Source organism: Zalophus californianus, chromosome 13 (assembly GCF_009762305.2).
Source record: "Zalophus californianus isolate mZalCal1 chromosome 13, mZalCal1.pri.v2, whole genome shotgun sequence".
NCBI lineage: Eukaryota > Metazoa > Chordata > Mammalia > Carnivora > Otariidae > Zalophus > Zalophus californianus.
Window position 1 is genome coordinate 89165224 of NC_045607.1, and position 23100 is coordinate 89188323.

The following is a 23100-nucleotide window of genomic DNA, read 5'->3' on the forward strand; positions in this document are numbered from 1 at the left end:
CTAGTAAGACTGTGGAAAGATTTCTGACCAGTTACTATAATAAAACTCAAGGAATTAAAAGAGTACCTACAATTACAGTATAAGAGCTCCTCCTAGGAGTGGTAGCTGGTTTGTTCTTTTTAAGATGGTGGGACAGACGTATTGGCATACTGGAGTGAGCCTCCCTGGAGTGAGCCTAATAGTCACAGGGTGTCGGTCTGTATGTCATACAGATGGAATGCAGAACACACCATAACCAATTTAAAGGCAGCCGGACAGAATTTCTAGCATAATGACAAGCATCAGCAGGTAATTCTTAGTTGGCTACATGGATCATGCCACCTCCAGTAACATCTTTAAATATAAAAATATAGGAAAAATTGGGGTTACCAAAGAAAATACTAAGATTCCTATTACCATCATACGGTATTGCGAAATACCTGCAAATACTTTTAGATGGTGTTCACAGCAAAGAACCTACAAGGACAATTACCAAAAATAAAGTAAAATAAATACATTAAGCTTTTATTAAGTTAGTATAATTCCTATGATGGTTAGTATATCCCAGTCACAAATGATGGTACTTGTTTATGTAAGTTTTTGTATTCAATATATGGAAAACATGCAATACTGAGTTCTTCTATTGTACATCCTTTAAGACAACACTTTTCTGAGTATCCTCTGTGTTTTCTTTGGGGATGATTTCCCAAAACACGTTGCTTAACGTTTTAATTTTGTTTGTATTTTTCTTCTGAAATTCTGAAATTTCATGAATATACTGATTGTTATCTTGTGATGAGGAAAATTCTCTTGTCTCGTTAGGTGGCACGTTGGCCCTTGTATATCTATACTCAGGCAGTGACATCTTCAAACTGTTTATCGCGTCTTCCTCAGAGGCAGAAGTAGAGACTGAGAAACAAGAAAAAATCCTACTTTATTAAAATCTTCCTTTAGATGAAAATTTAATCATAATACTAGAATACTAAATTCCACTAATTATTTTTTTAAGATTTATTTATTTATTTATTTGAGACAGTGAGCACACCAACGTGGGGAGGGGCAGAGGGAGAGGGAGAGAATCTCAAGCAGACTCTGTGCTCAGCGAGGAGCCTGCTGCAGGGCTTGATCTCACAAGTTGGAAGCTCAACCGACTGAGCGACCCAGGGGCCCCTAAAGTCTGCTAATTATTAAAAAACAAGTAATCACATTTTAAATAATAAAATGGGTTTCAAAAGCAATATAAAGATTTTAACTAAAATAGTTGTAAGTAGTGTTTTCCTATGAAAAAGCTTAGAAATCTTTGCATATTTTTTATGCAAAGACATTTTTTATTGAGATATCAGTCACATGTCATAAAATTTAGTATTTTAAAGCATACAATTCAGTGTTTTTTAGTATATTCATGAGGTTATGCAACCATTACCACTATCTAATTCCAGAATATTTGTATATTGAGAAGCCCCATACCCATGAACAGTCATTTCTGTTTCCCTCTTCTTCCAGCCCTGGGCAACCACTGATCTACTTTTCATTTCTAAGGATTTGCCCATTTTGAAAATGAAATCATACCACACACATGTGGCCATTTAGGTCTGATTTCTTTCACTTATCCATGTTGTAGCATGTATCAGCATTTTATTCCTTTTATGACTGAATAGTTTTCCATGGTATGGATAGATCACATTTTGTTGATCCATTTATCAGCTGATGGACATTTGGGTTGTTTCCACCTTTTGGCTATTATGAATAGTGCTGCTGTGAATATTCACATACAAGTTTTTGTGTGAACATATGTCTGTAATTTTCTTGAGTGTATATCTAGTAGTAGAACCTTAGTATCTAGGTAAATTTATTTTATTAAGGTAAATTTGTTTAACTTTCTGAGAAACCACCAAGCTTTCCCACAGTGACCACATCATTTTATAGTCCCACCACTGATATATTAGGGTTTGAGTTGCTCCACACCCTCATCAACACTTGCGTTTTCCATTTTTGATTATGGCCATCCCAGTGGATGGGAGGCGATATCCCACTGAGGTTTTGGTTTGCATGTACCTACTGACAAATGATGCTGAGCATCTTTTCATGTGCTTATTGTATATCCTCTTTGTAGAAATGTCTATTCAAATCCTTTGCCCATCTTTTACTTGGGTTACAGTAGTCCCCTCTTAGCTGCAGTTTCTCTTTTTCTGGCCTCAGTTACCTGCAGTCAACTCTGGTCTGGAAGCAGATGATCCCCCTTCTGACAGAGCATCAAAAGGTCAGTAGTAGCCTAATGCTATGTCACAATGCCTACATTATTAACCTCACTTCATCTCAGCACATAGGCATTTTATTATTTCACATTACCACAAGAAGGGTGAGGACATATAATGTATTTTGAGAGACAGAGACCACATTCACATAACTTTTATTACAGTATATTGTTATAATTGTTATATTTTATTACTATTGTTAATATCTTACTGTGCCTTATTTATAAATTAAACTTTATTGTAGGTATGCATGTATAGGAAAAAACAGCTTATGTAAGGTTTGGTACTATCACTGGTTTCAGGTATCCACTGGGGGTCTTGGAGTATATCCCCTGTAGATAAGGGAGGACTACTGTATTCGTCCTTTTATGCACTTTTTATAACCATTTTGTTCATTGTTGAAATAAGAACAGATGAAGAATTGGTGATACGCTCAGTGAACTGACTGCTATTACACTGCTCTTAACTCATTCAGTATTACTGGAAAGAAATTAAAATAAATTGAGAAGGTAATTACTTGGAGGCTTTTTGGATTTCCATCATTGCTCTTGCCTATCTACTGTCCCTTCCAGAAGGATACATTTGCCTATAACCACTGCTCTAGAGCCAGCCCTTAAACAGCCCTGCTCTGAACCATAGGACTCCACCCTACAGCCACAGTTGAACACTATACCTGACCCCAAAGAAATCAATCTACTATGGTGGCCAGCAATCCACGCCATGTGAAAACATGAGTTGGCCCAATCAATGTCCTCTCTCTGAAGTTAGAACTAACAAGTAGTGAGAAATGAAACTGAAAGGGTACTATGAAGCTTGTCATGACAAGCTAAAGTCATAAAGAAACATAAATACTGAAGGAGAAAAGATTCAGAGAGAGAGAAAAAAAGAGAAGGTGGTTTTTAAAGCTGATGTGATTCCTCAGGCTTTCCAGAGACTTTCCAAGTCCTTTCCTAGATCTTGTTTCTATTTTTTTTTTTTTAAGATTTTGTTTATTTATTTGACAGAGAAAGACACAGCCGGAGAGGGAACACAAGCAGGGGTAGTGGGAGAGGGAGAAGCAGGCTTCCCGCGGAGCAGAGAGCCTGATGCGGGGCTCTATCCCATGATCCTGGGATCATGACCCGAGCCTAAGGCAGACGCTTAAAGACTGAGCCACCCAGGCGCCACCTAGATCTTGTTTCTAAAATAACTATCTCCCCCACCATTTTTCCTCAAAGTTATTTAGGTGAATCCCTGTACCTTGTAGTTAAAAGTCCTTTTAGAACACTATTTACTAACTTTGTATTTAAAATGCTTAAGCTGAATTGTGGAACATTAAAACTTTAGGATAGACATTAAAGATATTGAATACTAAGTCATCTAAGACAGATAAATACGTGATGAATTAAGATGTGTCATAATTAACAGAGTACACTGAGGGAAAAAGGAAATTAGGTTGTCCAGGCAAATCGAAGAAAGAGCTTCCTGTTGGGATGTGCCATGTTCTGTGACTCAAAGGGTAAAAAAAGACAATGAGAAGGAAACTTTTTCATGAATGAAGGCAGCTAAAGACTAGTTAATGAAACTATATGTCGGGGCGCCTGGGTGGCTCAGTTGTTAAGCATCTGCCTTCAGTTCGGGTCATGATCCCAGGGTCCTGGGATCGAGCCCTGCATCGGGCTCCCTGCTCCATGGGAAGCCTGCTTCTCCCTCTCCCACTCCCCCTGCTTGTGTTCCCTCTCTTGCTGTCTCTCTCTCTCTGTCAAATAAATAAAATCTTAAAATAAAAAAGAAAATATATGTCAAATTGGGGAGGTAATTTATTTATTTTTATTTTTTGGGGGCGGTGGGGAGGTAATTTAAAGAGAAACAAGCTCTACTCACCAGAAAACAGGAAAGGTTAAACATGACTATTCAGATCTATGAATTTGAAAAAGAACAACAGAGAGGACGCAAATTAAGAAATCAGTGAAATACAGAACCAAAACACTATAAATGTTTAGAAACCCAAAACATGGTTCTTTAAAAGGATTAATAAAATAGATACAACCCTAGCCAGACTAATCAAGAAAGAAGAGATAAAAATGAATGACGAAGAAAGAACAGATATAACTGAGTATTTAAAATAGATGAATATTATGAATGTTACATATTTAAAATCAAAATGAAATGGATGAATCCTTAGAAAAATACAAGATGACTTAATTGACAGAAAATTTAAAAAGACATAGATGATTTTATATGTACGTTCTATCTGCTTTTCAAGAACAGTAAGTTCTAATCATATACAAGTTGTTCCAGGAAAAGAGGAAAAGAGCAAAAGCTGCTCAGCATATTTTATGAACCTAGTATATTCTTTATTCCAAAACTAGATAAGAACAATGTGATTTAAAAAAAAAAAAAACAACCATGTGAGCCCATTTACTTATAAATGTTTATTTGGAAGTCCTAATAGTTAACTGAATCCACAAACATATTTTACAAATATATTGAAGTGTTTATTCCAAAAATGCAAAGATAGGCCAAGATCCCCAAATCTATCAGTGCAATTTACCACATGACTAGATTCCCATATTCACTCTCAATCAGGTTTGCTTTCTACTTTGTAAGAAAATGAAAGCAATCATAAGAGAACTTGCATTTGGTCCCTTCACCATTTTTTTTACTCATCTTTTAACATCTGTACCCATACATTCTGCCTTCGTAACTATTTACATAGGTGAACTTCCACTCTAAAGCCAGTTCCTCCATTTAGGGACCAGATCTCATCTCCTCTTGCCTAACTCCAGGGTATCACTCCAGCAATTCCTCTATACCCTTCATCATCAACTCTTCGCTCCTAAAAGCAAAAAAAAAAAAAAAAAAAAAAAAAAAAATTTATTTCTCCCCTTTAAAAAAAGCCAAAACCACTTCTCTTGGCCCTGTTTACCTTGCCAGTTATCATCCTGCTTGTTTTCTCCCCTCTGTAGCTAAACTTGATAGTTTTCCATTATTGATTAATTCCTCTTCTCTCATTCTGCCTTAAACCCTCTCTAATCAGGCCTTTGTTCCATCACTGCACCAAAACTTCTCTTTTCAAGGTCATGAATGATCTCTATATTACTAAATTCAACAACCATTTCTCATCTCATCCGACTCATCAAAAACATTCCTTCTTGATACACTTTATTAACTTCGTTTCCAGGACGCCACATTCTTCCCACCTGACTATTTGCTCCTTTTCTGTCTCCTTTTTGCAAATACTTCCTCCAGCTGTTTGATGTTGATGTCTCCCAGGGCTCAGTCCTTGGCGCTCTTCTCTGTGTACCTTCTCTTGGTGGCCTCATCCAGTCTTATGGCTCTGAGAATCATCTATACACCCACAACTTCTAAATTCCTCTCTTCAAGTGAGATTATTTCCATAACCCAGATTCATATATCCTACTTCCTACTCATCATCTCCACTTCAGTGTCTCAAACTCAACGTGTTCAAAACTCCATCTGAACTTGTCAAAGTCCACATGCCCCACACTGAACTGCCAATATTGTCTTCAGACCTCTTCCACCTGAGGCCTTTCCTACCTCAGTTGATAGAAACCTACCTTTCCAGATGTTTGAAGCAAAAACTTTGGGATCACATTTAAAAAAAAAATACTGGCATCATTTTTGAGTTCTCTTTTTTCTCATATTTCACATAAAATCTGCCCAAATATATCTAGAATAAAACAATTTCCACTACCTCCACTGCTCCCACCTCATCCAGCTGCTATCACCTCTACTACCACACCCCCAGAGGAAGCCTCTGCTTCTGCTCTTGCCTCCCCACAGCTTGTCCTCAATGTGGTAGCCAGAGCGATCCCTTTAAAATGTCAATTAATGTCACTCCCCTGACTTCACTCAGAGTAAAGCCAAAATCCTTACAGTGGTCTAAACAACTTCCTAGGCCGGCCTGTTACCTCTTTCTGTGCTCCAGCCTCACTAGCCTCCTTGCTGTTCCCTGTGTAAACAGGGCAGAAGTGTATTTGCTCTGTTCATTCCTTTGCCTAAACACTCTTTCCCCAGATATCTGCTTGGCTGATTCCTTTATCTCCTCCATTCTCAAACCTCAACTTTTCAATGAGGCCTAACTTAACTACACTATTTAATCCTATACCCCACCCTCCAGCCCCCCAAGAACTCTTGATCTCCCTTACCATGTTTCACTCTTTATTTTTCTATAACCCTTATTACCTTCAAATATTTATTTATTATGTTCATTTCCTATGCAAACTCCATGAGGCCAGACATCTTTGTCTGCTTTGTTCACTGATAAACCGCAAGGGTTTACAGCAGTGCCTGGCACTTAGCAGGTACCCAATAAGTATCTGGTGAATTAATAAAAGAGAAATATATTATTATGCAAAAGAATTCCCCCCAAAAGGGCTTAATAAAGTTCAGCCCTACTTAAAATGACTAAAAAAATAGCAAGCTCCCTTATCTTGGTGGAGATTACATAGCACAAACTTACAAATATTATACCTAATGGAGATATTTAAATGCATTCCCCTTTAAAATTGGGAACATGACAAGACATCCCACTATCACTACTACTTAACAGCCCTAGAGGACCTGGCCAATGCTAGAAGAAGGAAGAAGGAAGAGGAGGAGATGACAACTGGTGTCAGGTTTAGAAAGGAAGGGACAAAGCTATCATTTGCAAAGGATAGAAAAATCTGTAGAAACAAACTATTAAACCATTAAGATCATTTGGCATAATTACTGGATAAAGATCAACCTGTAAAAATCAATTGCATTTCTCTAACCGAAAGTCACTAACAAAAAATGTAATTAGCAAGTATTTCAATAGCAACAAAAACAAAGTCTATTTTAAAAGATTTTATTTATTTGTGACAGAGAAGGAGAGTGAGTGAGCACAAGCAGGGGGAGTGGCAGGCAGAGGGAGAAGCAGGTTCCCTGCTGAGCAGGGAGCCCGACACGGGACTCAATCCCAGGACCCTGAGATCATGACCCGAGCTGAAGGCAGATGATCAACCGACCGAGCCACACAGGCGTCCCAACAAAAGCAGAGTATTGAGTATTAACTTAACCAACAATACAGAAAGTCTCCACTGAGAAAACTTTAAAATTCAAATAATAGAATATGAAAATATTCCATGCTTTTAGTTGTGATTATATTAAAAAGATATAAATCCTCTTCAGATTAATCTATATAATGCATCTCAATTGAATGCATGGATCTCAATTAAAATTCTAGATGATTTTTACTTTTTTCATTATGCCGTGCTCACAAGTATAGCTATCATATGTCACCATATGATGCTATTACAATACCATTGACCCTATTCCCTATGCTCTACATTTAATTCCCATGACTTAGTCATTACATAACTGGAAGCCTGGATCTCCTACTCCCCTTCACCGATTTTGGTCATCCACTCCCCCTCCCTTTCCTCTGGCAACCATCGGTGTTCTCTGCATTTGTAGGTCTGATTCTTTTTGTTTGTTTATTCATTTGTTTTGTTTTGTAGATCATACAAGTGGAATAATTTGGTATTTGTCTTTCTCACTATGACTTATCTCACTTAACATAATACTCTCCAGGTCTATCCATGTTGTCACAAATGGCAAGATGTCATCCTTTCTTATGGTTGCATAATATTCCTCTGTGTGTGTGTGTGTGTGTGTGTGTGTGTGTGTGTGTGTGTGTGTGTGTGTGTGTGTGTTTACCACCTCTTTATCCATCTATCAATGGACACAAGTTGCTTCCATTTCTTGGCTATTGTAAATAATGCTGCAATAAACACAGCAGTGCATATATCTTTTTGAATTAGTGTTTTTGTTTTCTTTGGGTAAATACCCAGAAGGGGAATTACTGGATCATATGGTAATTCTATTTTTAATTTTTTAAGGAACCCCCATACTGTTTTTCATGGTGGCTGCAATAATTTACATTCCCACCAACAGTGCATAAGAGTTCCTCTTTCTCCACATCCTCGCCAATACTTCTTATTTCTTGTATTTTTCATTTTAGCTATTCTGATAGGTGTGAGGTGATATCCTATTGTGGTTTTGATTTGCATTTCCCTGATGATTAGTGATGTTGAGCATCTTCTAATGTGTCTGTTTGCCATCTGTATGTCTTCTTTGGGAAAATATCTATTCAGTCTTCTGGCCATTTTTAAATTGGATTTTGTTTTTTGGTGTTATGTTAAGTTCTTTATATATTTTGAATATTAACCCCTTATTAGATACGTTATTTGCAAACATCTTTTCCCATTCAGTAGGTTGCCTTTTTGTTTTATTGATGGTTTCCTTTGTTGTGCAAAAGCCTTTTATTTTAGTGACATCCCAATAGTTTATTTTTGCTTTTGTTTCTCTTGCCTTAGGAGACATCTAGAAAAATGTTGCTATGGCTGATGTGAAGGAAATTACTGCCCATGCTCTCTTCTAGGAGTTTTAAGGTTTCAGGTCTCACATTTAGGTCTTTAATCCATTTTGAATTTATTTTTGTGTATGGAGTAAGAAAGTGGTCCAGTTCCATTCTTTTTCATGTAGCTGTTCAGTTTTCTCAGCACAATTTACTTGAGACTATCTTTTCCCCATAGCATATTCTTGCCTCCTTTGTCATAGATTAACCATGTAAGTGTGGGTTTACTTCTGGGTTTTCTAGCCTGTTCTATTGATCTATGTGTCTATTTTTGTGCCAGTATCAGACTGTTTTGATTACTATAGTTTTGTAGTATATCTTGAAATCTGGAATTGTAATACCTCCACTTTATTCTTCTTTCTCAAGGTTGCTTTGGCTATTCGTTTTTTTGTTTTTGTTTTTGTGTGTGTGTGTGTGTGTGTGTGTGTGTATGTGTGTGTGGTTCCACACAGATTTTAGTATTATTTGTTCTAGTTCTCTGAAAAATGTTGATATTTTGATAGGAATTGCATTGAATCTGTAGGTTGCTTTGGGTAGTATGGATATTTTAATGATATTAATTCTTCTAATCCATGAGCATATCTTTCCATTTGTGTCATCATTGTTTTTTTGTTTTTTGTTTTTTTAAGATTTTATTTATTTATTTGACAGAGAGCGAGAGAGCACAACCAGGGGGAGTGGCAGAGAGAGAGGGAGAAGAAGGCTCCCTGCTGAGCTGGGAGCCTGACATGGGGCTCGATCCCAGGACCCTGAGATCATGACCCAAGCCGAAGACAGATGCTTAACTGACTGAGCCACACAGGGGCCCCCACCATCAATGTTATTTTATAGTTTTCAGAATATAGGTATTTCATCTCCTTGGTTCAGTTTATTACTAGGTGTTTATTCTTTTTGGTGCAATAGTAAATGGGGTTGTTTTCTTAATTTCTCTTTCCACTAGTTCATTATTGGTGTACAGAAACACAACAGACTTCTGTACATTAATTTTGTATCCTGAAACTTTACTGCATTCATTTATTACTTCTAATAGTTTTCTGGTGGAATCTTTAGGGTTTTCCATGTATGGTATCATGTCATCTGGTGGAGTCTTTAAGGTTTTCTATGTATAGTATCATGTCATCTGGTGACAGTTTACCTTCTTCCTTACCAATATATTGGATGGCTTTTATTTCTTTTTCTTGTCTGATTACTGTGGCTAGGGCTTCTAATACTATTCTGAATAAAAGTGGGAAGAGTGGGTGTCCTTGTCTTATTCCTGATCTTAGAGGAAAAGCTCTCAGTTTTTCACCATTGAGTATGAAGTTAGCTGGGGGTTTTTCATGCATAGCCTTTAATATGTTATGTTCCCTCTAAACCCACTTTGTTGAGGGTTTTACCATGAATGGATGCTGAATTTTGTCAAAATTTTTTTCTGCATCTACTGAGATGATCATATTATTTTTACCCTTCATTTTGTTCATGCATCATGTTGATTGATTTGCAAATATTTAACCACCTTTGAATCTCCAGAATAAATCTCATTTGATTGTGGTAGATGATCCTCTTAAAGTATTGTTAAATGTGGATTGTTAATATTTGGTTGGGGCAGATGCATTTTTTCTTTTTAGATTTTATTTATTCATGAGAGACAGAGGAGGAGAGAGAGAGAGAAGCAGAGGGAGAAGCAGGCTCCCAAGGAGCAGGGAGCCCGATGCGGGACTCGATCCCAGGACCCCGGGATCATGACCTGAGCCGAAGGCAGACACTCAACCATCTGAGCCACCCAGGTGCCCTGCATTTTTTTTTTAATTCAATACGCTTATTCTTAAAAAATATGGAAGAGTAAAGGTTGAAAATTAGCTTAGTCAGTCTTAAGGGAAAAAAACACTGGAGGGGTACCTGAGTGGCTCAGTCAGTTAAGTGTCTGTCTTTGGCTCAGGTAATGATCCCAGGGTCCTGGGCTCCCTGCTTAGAGTCTGCTTCTCCCTCTTCCTTTGCCCCTCCCCCCGACTCATGCTCTTTCTCTCTCTCAATAAATAAAACCTTTGAAAAAAACTGGAGATATGCCCTTCTATAAATGACATCCTAAGAGTCATAGCATTAAAAACAGTACAGTAATTGTACAATGTCAAACAAAAAGACCAATTAAATAGAACAGGATGCTCAGACACACAATAAAAAATATGGAAAAAAATTATTGTTTAAATAATGCAATATATGTTAGGAAAAAAAGAAGAAGATAGCAGGAGGGGAAGAATGAAGGGGGGGAAATCGGAGGGGGAGACCAACCATGAGAGACGATGGACTCTGAAAAACAAACTGAGGTTTCTAGAGGGGAGGGGGGTGGGGGGATGTCTGGTGATGGGTATTAAAGAGGGCACGTTCTGCATGGAGCACTGGGTGTTATGCACAAACAATGAATCATGGAACACTACATCTAAAACTAATGATGTAATGTATGATGATTAACATAACAATAAAAATTAAAAAAATAGTTCAGACGGTAAAATTTATGTCAACAAAATTGATGTGTGTTAACCAAAGTAAAAAAAAAAACAAGAATAAAATGACTCACGAAAAAAAATTATTGTTTAGTAGATGGTGTTTAGAAAACTAGCTCCTTTTGTAGAGAAAAATAAGACTTATTGAAAAAACTAAGATAGTAATCCTAGCCAGAACAGACCAAAGTGGTCTCCAGAAGAATTAAGAACCTAATGTGAAAAGTAAATCTATCAAGTTAACAGAGGGAAGAAAAGGACCTCTAAAATAAAATTTCAAAAGTACGAACAATAAGGCAAAACACTTACATAAACCTAGTTATGTAAAAATTAAGGTTTTCTGTCAAACACCAATAGATGACAGAATGGGAGAATATATTTGCAGTATCTAAAGCCAGCAACTCTTGTATACGGTACAATAACTCTTACAAATCAACTGAAAAATGACAATTCCAATTAAAAAATTATAAACAGAAAACTTTCAGAAAAAAAACCTGCAAAAGGTTTTAACTTGCTCACATGCAGAGCAAGTTCAAACAAAAATAAGATGCCATTTCATTCTATCACACTGAAAAAAGTTAAAAATTGTGTCATGCTAATTGTTGGCAAGGATATGAGGACACAGGCATCCGCGTGTGCTGGCGGTGCCACGACAAACGGGTGTAGCCATTCTGCAGAGCAACCTGACACACCTCGAGCAAAGCATACATATGTTTCATTCCAAAATGATTTTACCCCGGGTATAGATCCCTGAGAAATGTGCACACAGGTCCTTACTGGAGCACATACAATGATTTTCATTGTGGAGTTAGTGGCAGGGAGTTGGAGGCTATGCAAGTTAGGTGTTCATTGCTGAGAGGGTAAGTAAAATGTGGGGGAATGTATATGAATATTATGGAGCAGTTTGAAGCAATGTTCACAAAGCAACAATAAAAGATAGATCTTAAATACCATTTACATATATTTTAGGGGCGCCTTGGTGGCTCAGTCAGCTGGGCGTCCAACTCCTGATTTCCGCTCAGGTCATGACCTCAGGGTCGTCAGATGAAGTGGTGCATAGCCTCCACACTCAGTGGGGAGTCTGCTCCAGATTCTCTCTCCCTTTTCCTCTCCCTCTGCCCCGCCCCCCACTCATGCATGCTCTCTTGCTCTTTCTCTCTAAAAAAAATGAATAAGTAAATCTTTAAAAATACCATTTATGTATATTTTTTAAATACTTGCACAGGAAACAATGCACAAGTTGCAAAAAACATATACAAATAAAAATATAATAAACACTTTGGAATGGTTGTCTCTGGGAGGAGGAGAACAGGAGTGGAGAAAGGAGATGTGAAGACTAATCATCTTTTTTTTTTCAAGTTTTATTTATTTGAGAGAGAGAGAGTGAGAAGAGAGCACAGCGGGAGGAGGGGTAGAAGGAGAGAGGGAGAAGCAGACTCCCCGCTGAGCAAGGAGCCCGACACACGGGGCTCGATCCCAGGACCCTGGGATCGTGACCTGAGCCGAAGGCAGATGCTTAACTGACTGAGCCTCCCAAGTGTCCCAAGGCTAATCATGTTCTAACACACTGTGTAATGTACTTACGATTACTGTCTAGCTTTACTACTCTGTAAGCTTCATGAGGGCAGGAGTCTTCACTGCTACCTGAGTAAAATTCTTCACTCTTATATCCCAAGCACCAAGAAAAATACCCAGCACATGCTAGGCATTCAAATTTTGCTGAATTAATATATAAAGAAAGGGATCCTGTACAGCCCATTTGTGAAAATGATATTCAAAAAACAAGAATAGATGTATAGGGAAACATGACCCATCCAACTGGAATAGGGGATATGGATTATGAAAAGCTGGTGATGAAGCATTAATGATTTTGCCTGGCACTAAGACCTAGGCAGCATCATACTCAGCCAGAAATTAGAAATATGATGGGGTAGGTCTTGGAGATGTGGCCCATACCCTCAAGGATCCACTATCAAGAAGCATACAATTTCAGATTCCAGTTATATATGAGTAGTTCTGAAAAAAATCATTTTTAAATATCAGTGTACTAAATTATCTTTTCCTGTGTCAGACTCAAATAGATCATAAGATTAAAATTGATAACTGACTTGATCTAACATAGAAATGTATCCTGCTAGTACAAGCTAATAAAAGTTAACTTTTCAGCAACATTCAAATGAAAAAGAAATGGCATAATTACATATTCTATATTGAGAACACATACCTCTTCTCTACAACTTCTAATTATTCATTGGAAATTAACAGGATATATTGAATGTCATCTTTCCTTACAGGTCTGTAATTTTTTTATAAATTTTTTTAAAGATTTTATTTATTGGAGAGAGAGGACAGAGAGAGCACAAGTGGGGGAGGGGCAGGCAGAGGGAGAAGCAGACTCCCCGCTGCACGGGGATCTGTCGACACGGGGCTCAATCCCAGGGCCCCGAGATCATGACCTGAGCCAAAGGCAGACGCTTAACCAACTGAGCCACCCAGGCACCCCTAGGTCAATAATTTTTAAAAATTTACCACAAATACATATTGATAGCTTAAATCCATTTTTCATTCTTCCACACATTGTAAAACAACTATGGCTTTATGGTCACATGACATTTCCACTATAGAAAACAGTATTTATATAGTTGCCACAGTAACATGTTTCATTGGTATGACAATTCTAAGATGCTGTAAGATACATTTTTATTTCCTACAAATCTTGTTTCACTGCAGCTCCCTCCTCATTGAACTAATGACACTTATTTCTCCAGGGAAGTGTGAATAACACCTAAAACAAAAGGGTCATTACTCAGCTCTAGTATATGTGCTACTGAAGCAAGCGCAGCTCTGAGTTTTAAAGTTGACTCTTAAAAAAATTAATAGTCTCCAGAGCAGTCTTTGTTGAGAAAAGGGATTCCAAACTCTTTTTAAATAAAAACTCAAGGGGCGCCTGGGTGGCTCAGTTGGTTAAGCGACTGCCTTCAGCTCAGTTCATGATTTCAGGGTCCTGGGATTGAGCCCCACATTGGGCTCCCTGCTCGGCGGGAAGCCTGCTTCTCCCTCTCACCCTCCCCCTGCTTGTGTTCCCTCTCTCACTGTCTCTCTCTCTCTCTGTCAATTAAATAAATAAATAAAATCTTTAAAAAAATAAATAACAAACTCAAGTTTGAATATCTGAATGTAAAATTCTGACTACGGTATAGGTAGCAAGAGCAGCATCAGGTATCTCTGGGATGCTCAGGGCCCCACCCACTGAATCAGAACCTGTACATTAACAGTATTCCCTAGGTAAGTCATATGCACATTAAAGTGTGAGAATCACTGAATTAAAGTACTAAAGTACAAGTGGAAGACTGGGGAGAGACACTTCTTCCATTATAAGAGCAAGATAAAGTGAGTTTATATGTAGGTAGAAAATGATCAAGAATCAGTCTGAAGGTTTCTGTTGTCTTTCAAAGTTTTCATCCCCTTAGCAATAGGGAGAATGGAATAAGTTCCATTCATTCATTCATTCATTCACTCATTCAACAAGTTAATGAGTGCCTATAACGTGGGAGGCAGTTTTGGTTTGTTTCAGTCATCTACATCAGGGTGGTTTTGGGGCATGACTGTCCACTCCTTTCCTTAATTTCAGAAATCTTGCCTTTTGCAAAATTTGTCCAAATCAAATTAAATTAACTGAATTACTTTAAAATGCAATAATTTCAGTGACACTATGCTATGGACAGCCTATAGATAAAGTGCATTTTCTTTTAAAATGACAAACCATGTTGGTACTAAAATGTAAATATATAGTTAGAAGACAACAATGAATCTGAAACAGGAATATTCTTTCTAAAGACTGCTTAAAAGCATTAAGTATACATTCAATATGCATTAAGCACATACTGTGTGCTAGGTCCTCTGCTAGGCATTTTAGATAAAAACATGCATGAAATAATCCCTGTAATATGGTCTGGTATACAGGACTGATCTTAAGGGAGAGACTTGTACACAGTCACACAGACCCAGTGCTGAGGAGGACCTTGCATGCTCTACTGTCACAGTCTTGAAATTCTCAAAAATTTTATCTTGCAAGTGAAATATTAAGTACATGAACTTTTAAGTGAAATCTGATGGGAGAATGGACCATGTGTATGAGCAGAGGAGAAACACACCAAAAAAGGGGGAAAGAAAAGCTATATTTTAGTACCTTTATTGGCCCTTTCCTGCTTTTGAACAAGGAGCCTTGCATTTTTATTCTGCACTCGGCTGGCCCAATTATGTGTCTGGTCCTGTTGATGGTCAAAGAGATCTATGTGTTAGATACTGTGGTAGATGGAGAATGGAGTGAGTAGCTATGAAAGGGTCAGTGATGACTTCACAGGGAAAATGAAACCTCAGAAGCTCTGAAGGACAAAGTGGGGGGACACCTTGCCAGGTGACAAGTGTACTCCAGAAAGGGAAAGCTAAGGAAGAAGCAGCAGCATTCTTACATAAATGTATAGATTTACAGGTGTACACTTATTTCCTCTAAGTTAAAAAAAAAAAAGCTTCATTGAGGTTTTGCATATCCGCGATATACTGGGTTATAAAAATTTTTCTTTATCTGTGTACTAGGCACAAATTCCATTTTCTGGGGAAGCTCAGCACCTGGCAGTGCAGATGAGCAGATGAGTTCAAGGATGAGTAAACATGCCTTGCGTTTATATTTTTACCTGGGTTCGTGCCTCTTGCCCAAGCCGGAAAAGTGGTTTGGGAGCTTTCCGACCTGTCGGGGATGAAGGTTTCAATCTCGTTGTCCTGGGGAAACAGCGGTGGCATGGGGGTTTCCTCCTCGAAGTACCTCCAGTTGACATTGCCACAGAGTTTTATTATTTCCTTCTGGAGGTGCCTGCCGCACAGTCTCCTAGCTCTGCTGATTTCGCTCAGCTCACAGGAGAACCGAACTAACAGGAGCCCCAGCCACAGCAGACACACGCAGAGGAGCCGCGGCATCCCTGGGCCCCCGCCGCCAGGACCGCCGCACGGTCTAGCAGCCGCGAGTCCCGCTCCTCCCGGGACCTGTGCCCGCGCCCGCGCCCGCGCCCGCTCGGTCCGAGCCGCGCACGCGCGCCTGGCGGTCCTGCGAGCGCGTGCGGACCTCGCGAGAACGATGGGGCGCGAGGCGCGAGGCGGAAGGTGCGAGGTGCGAGACGACCGCGAGCTGGCTTCTTGCGCTCCCCCGGGTCCTCAGAGCATGGTAGGTAGCCGGCTCTAGTTCTTAAAATCTTTGATTCGTTTTCTTTGCCCTCCCCTCTAAAGAGGAGCGTCCGTTGACACGTGGGGCCCCCGTTAACCGGTAAAATCAGAAAAGGTGTTGCGCCTCCCAGCGGAGTGCATTTCCCGCCCGTTTGCCTGGTTGGCAACGGGGCGTCGCTTCCTCAGACACCCCTCCTCTCGTTTGCCCCCAGGTGTACGTCGCGGGAGGTTTGTTCACGTTTACTTGTGCGCTTGTTTGATAACCTCTTCCCTCAAGTCCCCAAGCGCCCTGCAGGCACGGCCGGGCCCGTGCTTGCTTCCCTGGGTAGCTCGGGGCCCCGCGCGCCGCCGGCATCGGAGGTGCTGGAGCCTGGACGCGCCGGAAGGCGCTGGAAGGCGCTGAAACGTGCGCTTCTCAGTCGGAGTCAGAGCGCGCTGGAGATCCCCGCCCGCTGCTCGGGGAGAAATGGCCCTGAGCCTCGATCTCTCGACCGCGGGCAGCAGCTGGGATGCTGACCTGCTACCGTCGGCGATAGAGCAGACAGGACTGTCTGTAACTAGCTTGTGACAGGGACCCCGCGGGGTTCTCTCAATAGAGAGAATCTAATATTTTGCTAAACCTAAGAGGTAAGGGAATCTCAATATTTTGCTAAACCAGGAGGTAAGGGACGGGGAAGCGCAGCGCCGTGGGGACGGGTGGCTTGATCATTTGGGAGGAGATCTGATTGGTGCGTTGGCTCGGGCGGACGCACTAGCGGTCACCAGGGGGCAGTCGGGGGCCGCCGGGGAGGAGGCGCGATCGCCGCGGGGGCGGGGGTGCCCGAGCCCCGCGCGCGTCCGGGTGGGGTCCGGGTGGGGTCCGAGCGGTCTCCTGCTCCTCTCTGCCGTGCGCCTCCGGGCCTTTGTCTCCGTGGTCGGGTTCTCCAGCGTTGCCCTGCTGCCCGGTGGCACCCCGGAGCGCCGTTCGGTGAGCTGGACTCGGAGTTTTTCAAAGGTCAACGTGATTTGATCAGCACAAGGTCATCGCCTTCCTTAAAACACGGCGACCGTCCAAACTGTGGTGTGCCGTGAGTTCTAGCCAGAGCTCCATCAGGGGAGCCCTGTGAGAACGGACAACATTCCTTATGAGGAGAGGAAGACTGGAAACAAAGTTCTGCTGACCTCTAGTGAGGGAGGCAAGCACCTGAATTGAGGGGACCATTCAGGCTGGGGTGGTAGGTGTCATGGAGGGGAGCCTTTGAAAACTATGGGGACGGGATGGTTTGGTGCTAAGACCCTGGATTTCAAACACAGCATAATGGGGGAGCTCCGTTAGAATAGTGTCTGATGCTAGATTCCCAACCCAGTGACAGAATTGGATTTATATCGATTTGTTGAAACTAAAGAAGAGGGGCTCCCGGCTGGGTGACTCTTGAACTCAGGGTCGTGAGTTCAAGCCCATGTTGGGTGTGGAGCGTACTTCAAAACAAAACAAAGCAAAAACTGAAGAAGTTGGGTATTTCTTGCACAGCAAAAACTGCTTGCAAATTCATACCTGTTACACATAGACACATATTCTTTTAGGAATAAGGAAGGTATGGCTTATATCTCACACAAGCAAGTAGAGGGGTTATGTTTGGGGGGCACTTTTCCATCTATAATGGAGGAAAACGTAAGCTAGGAGAAGTATGTATGGAAGATGAGAGTAACTGAGTCATTGGATGGTGGTGAAAAACCTCAGTGTCATCAATTCGGTGTGACATGAGAACTAGTGGGGTGGGGGGCAGGTGACCTTGAAGCAAATGGAGTTCTGGAACTGACAATGAGCAGTGTGCTGGGGTACAAATAAGATGAATGGAAGTGGTAAAATCGGGAAGAAATGTTCCATGATGAAAGTGAAAAATGTTGACTTTCTCCCTGAAGAGTTATGATCTCTCTCTGCTTCCTCAGTGAGAAAAAGCTCTTTAAGGTGGCCTCAGGGAGGACATGATGACCCTCAGAGGCTTGGTTGTGATTAGCCATGCCTCGGGATTTGGGATATAGGAATTGGTGTCTTCATCTCGTGTAATTCTGACTAAGTACTAAGATGATACCATGCTGGTTTATCATTTTGACACAAATGTTCATATCATTTCACAGGTTATTTTGTGTACGTAAATGTTCTGTAAATTCTAAAATGGTGAGCCTGAATGTGTTCCTTTACCAATCTAGCTCTTTTCTAAGATAAAACTTTAAGTTTCTTATTCAGTTATCTACATGACTATACATTTATGTCACATAAAATACTTACTGAATCTCTTAGAAGCATGGAAGTACTCTAACTTGAAAAATAATTGAGTTTATTTGAGCCCCCAAATCCAAATGTATTTGGTAGTGAACCTGACTCTTTTCAAACATGATTTCAACAAGACAAGCCATTTGAGCTCAAGTAGAAAACTGCAAGGTTTGTGGTTTAATGTTAACATGGTCTACATTGGCAAGATCAATTAAAACTTTTTATTCCTTTGTATGTACCTCGTGTTAGGTGTGTATAAAATGAGTTATGTTAAATAATTAAGCTTTTTATAATCACTATGAAGTTAATGAGGTTAAAATGCAATTGGTGCAATGATAGCATTAATTAAAAAAAAGATTCTTTAACATCTTAAAAGGGTTGATTTTTGAGAGAAAGCATATTGTAGAGAGACTATGTACTGTTACAGAACAAACGAAGAATGTAAACACTAATAATGATTTCTCACGTTCTAGTAACCAGTCATGGTTGATTTGGACATTGACAAATGCATCATGGAGAATATACATGAAAATAGGTGAAAAAATTAACAATTACTCTATAGTGTGCCTATTTTCAGAACAATTATTTTGTTACAACCTCTTTTTTTTTAAAACAACATAATTATATTGATAACTTCCTTCTCCTTTTGTTGGGAAAGTAGTACCTCCCTCAAAGATGACTGCTTGTCAGTGTTGTCTTCAGCTCTGGTGGCAAATGAGGAATGTTTTGTGACATCATTTTTAAGGTTCCTGCATGTTGGCTGATCGAAGGTGACAAGATTTTCTGTTAATTTTAAAAAGACAGGTGGGAGGTATGAAAAAATATTCATGTCAAGGAGAATTAGGAAAATTATAAAATTTTGTATAGGCCAAAAGTTAACTGTTGCCTCAAGATAATTAAACTTGCAACAGAATCAACTAGTGTCCTAATATCTAAACAGCTTACTTATAGTTGGGCAGTGTGACTTAGTACAGTATTAGCAAGGTTCTCTTGCCTCTGACTAATCCTAGGACTGTGCTAAAGCTTGCACGGTGATACTGTAGACTCCCCTGACACTGTTTTGGTAGAGTGCTCCTTCCATCTGCATGTGCAGGGTGGGGCTGAGCACCAGCAGCCAGTGAGGTCTTCAGCCAGGCCCTGCAGGCTGCCGTTAACACTGCTGGGCAGCAACCAGCAGGAGGTGCAGACCAGCAGCGCAGGCGCTCTCCCTCACAGCAGCTCTTTCTGGATGTTGGAGAACCTCTTATGGTGTTTCTCACACATAATCATCATGATATCTAGGAATTCGATGGCACATAACTTCACCTTTTCATTGCTTACCCATTGGGCTGTGCTTTATCTCTAAAGAGTTGGCTCAGGGGCGCCTGGGTGGCTCAGGTGGTTAAGAGTTGGCTCAGCAGCAGCCAGACTCCTAGCAGATAAGATCAAAACAGGCCCAGCATCCTGGACTTGGTTTCTCCAGCCTTTCTGTAGGGACTGCAGCTGCTGTCGCCTACTGCCTTCCTCTGTGTCCCTATCCTGGGTTTTAGAATACTCCCCCTTCCTGGCTCCAGGGAGCTTTTCTAGCACTTGGCTTAACACTCAGGTCTTGAGTCAAAGGTCCCAGCTCCACCCCTTTCCCCAACAGCTTTGCAAAAAATTTGCTTTCTCAACACTTTCACCCTCTGCACCCCCCTCACCACATCCCCTTTCTCTTTGTGTCCTCAGTATTCTACTCCTTGCTTGTTTTAAAATTTGAATTTACCTCTTCTTCCCTCCTCTACAACTATTTTTATGCTTACTTAAATATTTGTAGTTTTTAATGTCATTTTCTTATCTAAATGTATGTTATGGTTATTATTGAAAATATAGTTAATAAAGTTGGGGGCACTTGGGTGTCTCAGTTAAGCGTCTACCTTTGCCTTAGGTCATGATCTCAAGATCCTGGGAGCAAGCCCTGCATTGGGTTATCTGCTCAGCGAGGACCCTGCTTCTCCTTCTCCCTCTGCCCCTCCCCCTGCTTGTGCGCTCTCTCTCTCCTTCTGTCAAATAAATAAAATCTTAAAAAAAAATAAAAAAATAAAATTGACCTGTAAACTCATTAGCTAGAGATTGTCTTGGTTTAACACTTACTGTATAAACTATTATTTTTCCAAATTACCCCATTTATTTCTATTTCATCTTAAAGCAGTAAAAGCACAATTAGATTGATTTCTGTAGTACCTTTACATCCATCTATGGTATTGTGATGGATGCACAGAAAATTGTTCACAAAAGAAAGAAAACTGATGATGTTTAAACTAAGTTCTATGAAGAGTATTAAAATTCCTAAAATATCACTTTAGATTTGTAATAATGTATGAAGTTTACATGGACTTTTCCATTCCTTATTGCAGAGGACTGGAATTCTAAGCTTAGTAGGAACTTCTACTCGCTTGAGATCCTCATAAGGATTAGGAAAACACATGGACCTCTGGTGTTGTCTCTTAAGTCTTAGCATTGGATTGAAGATCTTGTATCGGTAGGTAATCAGACTGTATCACTTTCTACAAATTTCTTGTTTTCTTTTGATTTCCCTGGGTGATTGGTGAGTTGTTACCAGCTATCTGAGTATTTTTTTATTTGAAATTGTAATTATTATCTCTAGATACTGGAGAACACACACACACACACACACACACACACACACACACACACACACACAGGACAAAGAAAAATCGATAGGATTTCACAACCCCAGGAAGAATATGCTGGTAACATATATTCATGTAAAAACCTTATATCTTTATAATGGACTTGTGGTATTCTCTGTTGCATTTTGTGATCAGGTTTTTAATCGCTTCAAAAAAACTTTTAGATTTAAATTCAATTTAATTAACATATACTGTATTATTAGTTTTTGGGGTAGAATTTAGTGATTCATCAGTTGCATACAACACCCAGTGCTCATTACTTCAAGTGCCCTCCTTAATGCCCATCACCCAATTACCCCTTCCCCCCACTCCCCTCCCCTCCAGCAACTCTGTTTGTTTCCTACAGTTAACAGTCTCTTACGGTTTTTTTCCCCTCTCTGTTTTTCTCTTATTTTACTTTTCTTTCCCTTCCCCTAGGTTCACCTGTTTTATTTCTTAAATTCCACATATGAATGAAATAATATGGTACTTGTTTTTCTCTAACTGACTTATTTCACCTAGCATAATACCATCTAGTTCTATCCACGTGATTGCAAATGGCAAGATTTCATTCTTTTTTTTTCAGTGTATGTGGTTTTCTTTATCTTTTTTTTATTATGTTATGTTAATCACCATACATTACATCATTAGTTTTTGATGTAGTGTGCTGTGATTTATTGTTTGCTTGTAACACCCAGTGCTCCACGCAGAACATGCCCTCTTTAATACCCATCACCAGGCTAACCCATCCTCCCACCCTCCTCCCCTCTAGAACCCTCAGTTTGTTTTTCAGAGTCCATTGTCTCTCATGGTTCGTCTCCCCCTCCGACTTACTCCCCTTCATTCTTGCCCTCCTGCTATCTTCTTCTTTTTTTTTTTTTTAACATATAATGTATTATTTGTTTCAGAGGTACAGATCTGTGATTCAACAGTCTTGCACAATTCACAGCGCTCACCGTAGCACATACCCTCCCCAATGTCTATCACCCAGCCACCCCATCCCTCCCACCCCCCACCACTCCAGTAACACTCAGTTTGTTTCCTGAGATTAAGAATTCCTCATATCAGTGAGGTCCTATGATACATGTCTTTCTCTGACTGACTATTTCACTCAGCATAACACCCTCCAGTTCCATCCACGTCGTTGCAAATAGCAAGATCTCATTCCTTTTGATGGCTGCATAATATTCCATTGTGTATATATACCACCTCTTCTTTATCCATTCATCTGTTGATGGACATCTCAGCTCTTTCCACAGTTTGGCTATTGTGGACATTGCTGCTATAAACATCGGGGTGCACGTACCCCTTCAGATCCCTACATTTGTATCTTTGTGGTAAATACCCAGTAGTGCAATTGCTGGATAGTATGGTAGCTCTATTTTCAACTTTTTGCGGAACCTCCATACTGTTTTCCAGAGTGGTTGCCCCAGCTTGCATTCCCACCAACAGTGTAGGAGGGTTCCCCTTTCTCTGCATCCCCGCCAACATCTGTCGTTTCCTGACTTGTTAATTTTAGCCATTCTGACGGGTGTGAGGTGGTATCTCATTGAGGTTTTGATTTGGATTTCCCTGATACCGAGCGATGTTGAGCCCTTTTTCATGTGTCTGTTGGCCATTTGGATGTCTTCTTTGGAAAAATGTCTGTTCATGTCTTCTGCCCATTTCTTGATTGGATCATTTGTTCTTTGGGTGTTGAGTTTAAGAAGTTCTTTATAGATTTTGGATACTAGCCCTTTATCTGATATGTCATTTGCAAATATCTTCTCCCATTCTGTCGGTTGTCTTTTGGTTTTGTGGACTGTTTCTTTTGCTGTGCAAAAGCTTTTTATCTTGATGAAATCCCAATAGTTCATTTTTGCCCTTGCTTCCCTTGCCTTTG

At 40.1% G+C, this 23100-nt stretch overlaps 1 protein-coding gene across 1 annotated transcript; it reads right to left on the minus strand.

Moving 5' to 3' along the window:
• Positions 1-375: 375 nt before the first annotated feature.
• On the minus strand, positions 376-16070 carry INSL6 (insulin like 6). The gene is given in 3 exon segments (XM_027614597.1): positions 376-685; positions 688-888; positions 15791-16070. Coding segments are annotated over 3 exon segments (633 nt in total). The 3' UTR covers positions 376-533.
• Positions 16071-23100: the final 7030 nt, after the last annotated feature.